General features: G+C 46.4%; 1 protein-coding gene across 1 annotated transcript in view; it reads left to right on the top strand.

Moving 5' to 3' along the window:
• Positions 1 to 9,460, top strand: part of LOC107116405 (C-type mannose receptor 2-like) — a gene marked incomplete at its 5' end in the record, with an annotated part of 44,025 nt that overhangs the window by 13,313 nt on the left and 21,252 nt on the right. The window contains 3 exon segments of the mRNA XM_015418302.1: positions 1,480 to 1,488; positions 1,802 to 2,109; positions 7,852 to 7,959. Coding sequence (XP_015273788.1) covers positions 1,480 to 1,488; positions 1,802 to 2,109; positions 7,852 to 7,959 — 425 coding nt within the window.

The following is a 9,460-nucleotide window of genomic DNA, read 5'->3' as shown; positions in this document are numbered from 1 at the left end:
CCCGCACTTGCCCTATTCATCTTGACGGATGACCATGCTGAATAATGCATTTTACACTGGACGAAAGTGTGAGAGTACAGATTTGGTCTTTCCAGGTTTGGGCTTCTGACTTGGAGCAACCCCATGAATCGATGACCTCCAGAACGTCCCATTGTTAACAGCCTTGCTCGGGTCTTGCAAACTGAGCGTCTTTGTGGCTTCCTTGACGGCGTCCGTCCATCTCCTGCTGGCTCTTCCTCTTTTCCCGCTGCCTCCCACTTTTCCTAGCATGATGGTCTTTTCCAGTGACTCTTGTCATCTCATAATTGTGACCAAAGTAGCCACAAGGTCTAGATAGGGGCTCTGGGGCAAGTGATGCTCTGTCTTCTTGGTGCTTGGGGGGGGGGCAACAGTGGGAGGGCTTCTAATGTCCTGGCCCCACTGGTGGACCTCCTGATGGCACTGGTATTTCTGGCCCCTGGGTGACACAGAGTGTTGGACTGGATGGGACATTGGCCTGATCCAACATTGGCGTCTCTTATGTTCTTAATATGGAGCAGAGGTCCATCAGTGGGTATTAGCCACAAGGTATAGATAGGGGCTCTGGGGCAAGTGATGCTCTGTCTTCTTGGTGCTTGGGGGGGGGCAACAGTGGGAGGACTTCTAATGTCCTGGCCTCACTGGTGGACCTCCTGCTGGCACCTGGTATTTCTGGCCACTGTGTGACACAGAGTGTTGGGCTGGATGGGCCTTTGACCTGATCCAACATTGGCGTCTCTTATGTTCTTATGTTCTTATGATAGCCTCAGTTTAGTCATTTTGGCTTTGGGGGAGATTTTCAGCTTGATTTGCTCTAGAACCCACTTATGCGTCTTTTTGGTGGTCCACGCTGGTATCCGTAAAACTCTCTTCCAGCGTTACATTTCAGGTGGATCAGCTTTCTTCCTGTCACCTTTCTTCGATGTCCAACTTTCACATCCAGACATACTATAGTATAAATTACCTTGATCTTGGTCGCCAGTGACACACCCTTACACTTAAGAATCTATTCTAGCTTCTTCACGGCTGCTCTTCCCAGTCTCCATCTCTTGCTCTCTTAGCTGCAGTCTCCCTTTTGATTGATGATTGAGCCAAGGAATAGAAAATCTTTAACAATTTCAATTCCGTCATTGTCAGCCTTAATGTTATGTAAATCCCCAGTAGTCATTAATGGTTTAATGGCTGGGGGCTCACCTCAGTAGCCCGCCCGCCCGCTGCGGGGGGGCCCAGGCAGCAGTAGAAGTGTCTTTGTCAGGAGAGACAGCTGTTTTGGCCGTTTGTTCTGACGGGGAAGAGAGTCCAAGCTGGCGTTGGGGAGAGGAGCAGACCCAGCACCCAGCCAATGACATGTGCGTACTCTTGAGTGGCAGTTGACGGGCCAATGTCTGATGGAGCACACAGCACAGCCAGTGGGAGAGCTGGAAAGTGCCAGTACGCTAGGGCTTAGGATTTCTCACAAAGACAAATGGCGTCTCTCTAGCCTTTTCCCACCTTTACAAAATGTTCTACCCATCCGGTCCTCCATTAAAACATGGAAGAAAGACATACTGCTTTGTTGAAACTCAAATGTGGTTGGCTGAATTCGGAGATGCTCTAGAACAGCCATTGGGAAACAAGAGACCAGAGATGATGTTAAGTGTCCCTAAGACGTCCTTGTTTCCCTTCTCTCAGCACTGAAATCTCACATGACATACTGCTTTGTCTAAACTCAAATGTGGTTGGCTGAATTCGGAGATGCTCTAGAACAGCCATTGGGAAGCAAGAGACCAGAGATGATGTTAAGTGTCTCTAAGACTTCCTTGCTTCCCTTCCCTCAGCACTGAAATCTCACATTGCATCCCGCTGGATTCTTTGAGCTGATTTGCTAGTGTTTGGGAGGGGACGCTTGGTTAGGAAAGTGGAGTTACTGACCGGCAGTTTTGCCTTGCTTTGGCAGATGTTGAAGAACTCTGGATTGGCCTGAACGATCTCCGCTTGCAGATGGACTTTGAGTGGTCTGATGGAACACCAGTGCAGTTCACCTTCTGGCACCCCTTTGAGCCCAACAATTTCAGGGACAACCTGGAGGACTGTGTCACGATCTGGGGACCGGTACGTGTAGGGGAGGGACTCAGCATTGGCAGGGGATACACTTTTGAGCTCTTGCGAGCATGCTTGCGCTCTCTCTCTCTCTCTGCAAGTGTTGATTGAACTTGCATTGAACATTAATATATGCCCATGGTTAACTGTTAGAAATGAGAATGAACTGTCCCTTCAAAAACTTACCATGGAGCGGGCCATGTCATTATTATTTTTTAAAAAACAATTTATTATCAGGATATTACAAAATTATAACTTCACATTTGTCAAATACCCTTTTCCTTTCCCCCCTCCCTCCCATTTCCAGGCTTCCCGCAATGCTCCCACCCCCTCCATAATACAAATTCTCACTTTCCATATTACCCCACTTATTACTTAATCAATTAACTCCTATTATCTTATACTTATGATCTAATTCTAGGTAACCTTTTAACTATATATTCAATTAATTCAATTTCAATTTTCTTGTTCTTAATAGCTATCAAAGCAAAGTAAGTTATTCTTTACGTCCCAGTATTTTTTATATGTATTCTTTAAAGTCCATCCATTCTTCAAAAAATTCTTCATCTTCGTTATCGTTAAGTTTGTCAGTTTATCCATTTCTGCCATAAAAAGCATTTTCTTTATCCATTCCCATATTTCAGGTATTTTGTCTTGTTTCCAGTATTGTGCATACGTCATTCTGGCCGTTACGATCAAATACCATAACAATGTCCTTTTAGTCACATTTACTTCTTCCATTTTTAATCCCAAAAGTAATACTTCTGGTTCTTTTTTAAAAGTACATTTCAGGATTTTTTGCATTTCATTATGGACCTCTGTCCAAAAAGTCACTGCTTTATCACAAGTCCACCACATATGGTAAAATGAGCCCTCTTTTTTCTTACATTTCCAACATTTGTTAGACATATTTTCATTCATATTAGCAACCTTTTTAGGTGTCATATACCATCTATACATCATTTTATAACAATTTTCTTTTATATTATTACAAGTCGAAATTTTCATTCGGGCCATGTCATTATTGGCAGCTCTTTCCTCTTTGCAGTGTCTGTGGGGGAAACCTTAGAAATTACACTCCTTCCTACTTGGGGTACAAAACCACACACAGCAGTGACTCGAGGGGGTGGTGAGGGATTGAGGCTGGCCCTTCCCCTGGCATGGGGTGACTGAAGTGAGGGACGGTAGGAGAGAGGGCACTGTGCTGTGCCCACCCCGTCCCGTCCAGACAGCTGAGCGGAATGAGCGGCTTGGTCGGGGCTGTCTACTCCCGTCTCCTTCTGCATGCTGTTCCTGCCTTGTGGCTGGTAGAGAGGTGTCAGGACCCACAGCCAAACAACGAAGTACACGCTTCCAGGAAGGTTTTACTTTTATTGAAAAGCCATAGATGCAATAACATGAACACTGTTAGGAATGGCGGACTACTTATGCGCATAATAAGATATAGGGCATTCGTATGCGCCCCCCCCCCAGCAATACCCAATTAGGTGGACTCCCACGTGCGGGAGATGGCAAGGCTGTCTAACGGTAGCAAAGCTGGGAATGAAGAAGCTCCCACGGAAGGTAGACACCACAATCTCCTCCAGTAACTCTTTACAGATAAGCGTTGCAGCTGTGAAGCAATTAAGCGCATGGGAAGGAATGCAAAGCAATTAGGAAGCCTCTCCACGCTCATGGCAGCTTAGCTGACAAGAGGGCCCACACCTGCGCCCCCAGCCACCCTTACTGTCTGGCCAAACAGGTAAGCTAGGCTGTAGCTGCACGGGAAGAGGGCAGCAGATATGCATGAGTGCATCATGTGCTCCTCCTTCTCACCTGTGGCCTGCACAGCAGCTGTCATGCTGCACACTGCCACCACAGCAGTAACACATACGCGAGCTACGTGAAGATTCAAGTGCCATGCGTTCCAAAGTGAAGAGGAAGAACAAAGCCCCGTGCATATGCCAGCAGACTAAATTTTAAATATCCCTAGGTTATGAATGCCATCTTGTGTTTTTAGGTGGGACGGCTGTGCTTTGGGGTTTGTGACTTCCTGCCTCCTGGGCCTGGGCCCTGGGCGTGTGGGGCCCCAATCCTTGGCTATTGCCCAGGACTCCAGAATCACTAAGACAGCCCTTGACCACAGGAAACGCATGCCCAGACTGGCAGCACTTGAACTTTTAATTCATGGAATCACTTTTTGTGTATTACTATAATAAGGAACAGGAGCTGCGGTGGCTCAAATGGTTAAGATGCTGAACTGCAGGCTGTGGAAGGTCAGTAGTTCAGCAGTTCGAGACCCGGGTGCCGCATGACGGAGTGAGCTCCCGTCTCTAGTTCCAGCTCCTGCCAACCTAGCAGTTCGAAAGCAAGAAATTGCAAGTAGATAAATAGGGACCACTTTGGTGGGAAGGTCACAGCGTTCCGTGTGCCTCGGTGTTTAGTCATGCCGGCCCCATGACCACGGAGACATCTTCGGACAGCGCTGGCTCTTCGGCTTGGAAACGGAGATGAGCACCGCAACCCTAGAGTCGGACTCGACTGGCTTTCAAGCAAGGGAACCTTTACCCTTTACCTATAATAAGGAACAGCTTTGGAAGTAGCCGTGCGTTAGATACAAGAGGGGTGGGCTGTGAGAGGCCGAGGCCTGGACGGTGAGGAGGAAAGGGAACGGAGGGGCGTGGAAGGCCTGGCACCGTGAGGTCGCTGTGGGAGGGGGCCCCGGGCCTCTCTCCTCCCTCCTGCTACAAGGTTCTACACTTGTAAATGTACAGAATCTATGTCTTGGGTTATTTTTTTGACTATAATTATCTCATTTTTTTCTTTTGTTTCTGCTGTGCTTATTTTTTTTTATTTTCCCTTTAGCTAGACAAAGTTGCTATTAGGACTAGACAAGATCTGAGATGCAGTGCCCCACAGTTGTACAATGATTTTAAATAACTGCCTTTTGATCACAAAATCTGCTGAGGGAGGCTGTTCCATTTTACCATGTTTTCTGGTTTCATGCTTGTATGCTTGTGGCTTGTCACTATTTCCTGTGGCAGTGAATTCCACGTCTTAATTACTGTTTGGGTGAAGAAGTACTTTTATTGGTTCTAAACCTACTGCTCATTAATTTCATTGAGTGCCCACAAGTTCTTGTATGGTGAGAAAGAGAGAAAAGTACTTCTTTCTCTGCGTTCTCTATCCCAGGCATAATTTCATAAATCGTTTTAGTTGCCCTTTTCTTAACCTTTTCCAATGCTATAATATCTTTTTTGAGGTGACCAGAACTGTACACAGTAGTCCAAATGAGGCCGCACCATCGATTTATACAGGGGCATTGTGATACTGGCTGGGTTGTTTTCAGTTCCCTTCCTAATAATCCCCAGCATAGCATTTGTCTTTTTTATTGCAGTTTAGATGCGCCGGCGCAAGGACGCGCCGGCCGATCCCATGGCCCGGCTTGAGGCGCTCTACTGGAAAGAACCACCTAGGTAGGTGGTTCTTTTTTACTGCGTGTTTTTGGCGGTAGGGACGGATCAGGGACGGGCAGGCAACAATTCCCAGATGTTGCTGTGGGATCGTGCCCGTTTGCTCCGCCCCCGTTCCGTCCCCCTCCTGACTCAAAACGCCTCGTATGAACAGGGCCTTAGTGTCATCCGCAAACTTAGCCACTGCAAACTGCTTACTCCCAACTCCAAATCATTAATGAACAAATTAAAACGCACTGGACCTAGTACTGAGCCCTGCGGTACCCCACGGCTTACCACCCTCCACTGTGAAAACTGCCCATTTATACTCACTCTCTGTTTCCTGTTAATTAATCAGTTTTTAATCCGCAAGAGGCCTTGTCCTCTTATCTCATAACTGCTGAGTTTACTTAGGAACCTTTGATGAGGAACTTTATCCCTTGTCCACATGCTTGTTTACTCGATCAAAGAACTCTAAAAGTTAGTGAGATAACATCTTCCCTTACAGAATACATGCTGATACTTCCTTAATAGCTTTTTTCATCTGTGTGCTTACTAATTCTGTATTTAATAATGGATTCTACCAACTTACTTGGTATCGACGTTACACTGACCAGCCTGTAATTTCCCAGATCTCCTCTGGAACCTTTTTTTTTAAGGATGGGGGTTATATTAGCTACCTTCCAGTCCTCAGGAATGGAGGCAGATTTTAGTGATAGATTGCATATTTTTGTCAGGAGATCCACAAGTTCATATCTGAGTTCTTTCAGAACTCTTGGATGTATGCCATCTGGGCCTGGTGATTTGTCAGTTTTTAATTTGTCCATCAGTCATAGGACCTCCTCTCTCGTCACCTCAGTCTGACTCAGGTCTTTCAATGCCCCCCCTGAAATCGGCGGTTCTGGAGTGGGCAAGCACCTCCCATCTTCCACAGTGAAGACAGAGGCAAAAAATGCATTCAGCCTCTCTTCCATGTCCTTGTCATGTTTTAGTAATCTTCTTACCCCTTGGTCATCCAAGGGTCCCACTGCCTCCCTGGTTGGTTTCCTGCTATTAATGTATTTGAAGACATTTTTATTATTAGTCTTGATGTATTTTTTTGCAATATGTTCATCATAGTCCCCTTTTGCCTGCCTGATCACCGACTTGCATTTTATTTGCCACAACCCGTGTTCCCTTTTATTTACCTCACTCGGACTAGCCTTCTGTCGCTTAAAGGAATCCTTCTTACCTTTTATTGTTTCCATTACTTTATTTGTTAACTATGCAGGCCTTTGTTTATACCTATTTGTACCTCTCCTAACCTGTGGTATATATTTTTTCTGGGCTTCTAGGATTGTAGTTTTAAATAGTCCCCAAACTCCCTGAAGGGATTTGACCCTCCTTACCTTTCCTTTCCGTTTCTACTTCACAAGCCCCCTCATTTGTTCCAGCTCCTGCCAACCTAGCAGTTCGAAAGCAAGAAATGGCAAGTAGATAAATAGGTACCACTCCGGTGGGAAGGTAACAGCGTTCCCTGCACGGCCTTGGTGTTTAGTCATGCCGGCCACATGACCACGGAAACTTCTTCGGACAGCACTGGCTCTTCGGCCTTGAAACGGAGAGGAGCACCGCAACCCTAGAGTCTGACTCGACTGGCTTTTGAGCAAGGGAACCTTTACCTTTACCTTACCCCGTATAAATGTGGTTGTGTTGGTCTTTTTGGGCAACTCCCTATTTGAATAAATGTTAAACTTAATAGCATTACGGTCACTGTTCCCGACCGGTACACACACACACACACACACACACAATTCAGAGTATCTGAAGAAGTGTGCATGCACATAAAAACTTCTACCCAGAATAAAACTTTGTTGGTCTTAAAAATGCCACTGGACTCAAACTTTCCTCTACAGTTCAGAGATTTTTTTCCAATGCTTCTCAATATTTCCCAATCTTTCAAATGAAAAAAACAACAACACCTGAGATAGTCCTCAGACCTTTTCATGGTATACATTCAGAATAAGTAAAAATTTTAAACAACATTTTGCTCGATCAAAAGTGTCAATTATTTCCTTTTTTCGGTGTCCCTCAATTTCCCCAATTTGTCCGGTGGAAAAATTGAAAGAAAGTCCTCAGAAAAAAAACCCTTTCCCCCTGGATTTCCCTGAAGGTGCTAGTCAGGGGCAGAGGACTGGAAACCTGTTTCTCTGAATCACCTGGTCATGGGGTCAATGCAGTGGGAGGGAAGGTGAGGATGGTGTCTCACTGATGGCATCTGTTGGCCAGCACCTGCTGTGAAAATGCTGATCTTTGAGTCAGAAACCTCTCTGCCTCTGCCTAGGAAGGGAGATGGAATGACAGCCCTTGTAACCAGACATTGCCCTCCGTCTGTAAGAAGAAGGGGCGTGTGAATCCAGGCAGAGAAGACGAGGACCATGGCTGCAGAAAGGTAGGTAGAGACCCTCATTCTTGCACATAAGAAAGGAGCCGTGCCAAAGACAATGGGGGTGGGCAGGGAAGTGTTCAAATATAACTGGTCCATGTGTCCATGGGCATCTAGTGCTCCCTTGAGGAGGGGGGCGGGGGTGAGGCCTTGCCTCCTGGAGCTGGGAGGAAGGTTAAAGGCATTTCCATGTGCGCGGGCACACACCCGCAAGAAGGGAAGAGAGGCTCCTGCAAGCAGTGCACGCAGATGGAAGAGTGCTCAGCCTTCCCACTCTTTCAGCCTCTCCCTCCAAGTACCTGTGGGTGGGCCAAGGAGTGGGGCCTAGAGAATGAATCGTGAAGCACTCTGTTGTCCCCATGCAGAGTGACTGTTTCCCACCCCGGCACGCAGATGGAAGAGTGCTCAGCCTTCCCACTCTTTCAGCCTCTCCCTCCAAGTAACTGTGGGTGGGCCAAGGACTGGGGGCCTAGACAGTTGATCGTGAAGCACCCCATGCAGAGTGAATGTTCCCCACCCCGAGGAAGGGGCCAAGGGAGGGGTCTCCACAGGAGTGTCTTCAGTGGTTTTCCCGTGGGAAGTGGGCCAAATTCCTCTGCCTGTCTTCAGGAGCTGCCAGCCTCAGTATCACCCGCTTGGGCTGGAGATCCCTCATGGCATCCAAGAAGGGTTGGGGAGTCAGACTGTTTTTTTCCTCCCCCCCACATGAAAGAAGAAGCAGGAGCAGGAGTCTCAGTCAATCAGTTTATTACGGTCAAAGACCCATCAGGCAGCATACAGAATCAAAAACAGTCTCCAGATTATCGTAAGACATTACAGAGAGGGGAAAACAAACAAACAACCAAAACAAACATCTCAAGGAGTATTAAGGAGATGCTTACGCTTTGTAATTGCAATAAAAAGAAATTTAGCAACATTCCTTGAAATAGCCGTGGATTTGTCCTCTAGTAAGTATTTCAGCAAAAGTTCCTCGGACTGGATTACTAATTGTCCTTGAAATCTAAATGACCTTAATAAAGGCGTAATTAAAAGGGCTCTTTCTTCTGCATAGTGAGAGCAATCAAATAATATATGGGGGAGGGTCTCTATTGACTCGGAAGGGCATGAGCAAAATCTCAGATGTCTGGGGATACGTTGAAATCTTCCGGAAAGAACTGCAGATGGAAAAGTGTCAAATCTGGCTCTGGAAAAGGCCCATCTATGATTTGGGTTGGAAATATTAGCTAGGTATAAAGGAGCAGACATTAAAGTTTTGGATTTCAGAGATTTGTAAAAAGGCGGAAGTGCGGCATAAGCTGTTTGTAACTCAATATCTCTGAGACGCTGGTAAACAGTGGTTTTTGCCCTAGCATAGCCGCTTTCCAAAAGTTGGTACGGGTCTAATCCTAATGTTCTCAGTTTGTTAATGGCTCTAGTGGACCACTGAGGGTAGGGAGATGCAGCCAGTAGTAAAGGAAATAACCCAGTGGGGAAAAGGTGGACTTTCAACCAAAAACAGAGAGAATGC

This window comes from Gekko japonicus, unplaced genomic scaffold (assembly GCF_001447785.1).
Source record: "Gekko japonicus isolate JY-2015 unplaced genomic scaffold, Gekko_japonicus_V1.1 scaffold5492, whole genome shotgun sequence".
NCBI classification, from domain to species: Eukaryota; Metazoa; Chordata; class Lepidosauria; order Squamata; family Gekkonidae; genus Gekko; species Gekko japonicus.
Note: the sequence above shows the minus strand (reverse complement) of the source record. Positions and strands in the feature narration are given on the sequence as shown.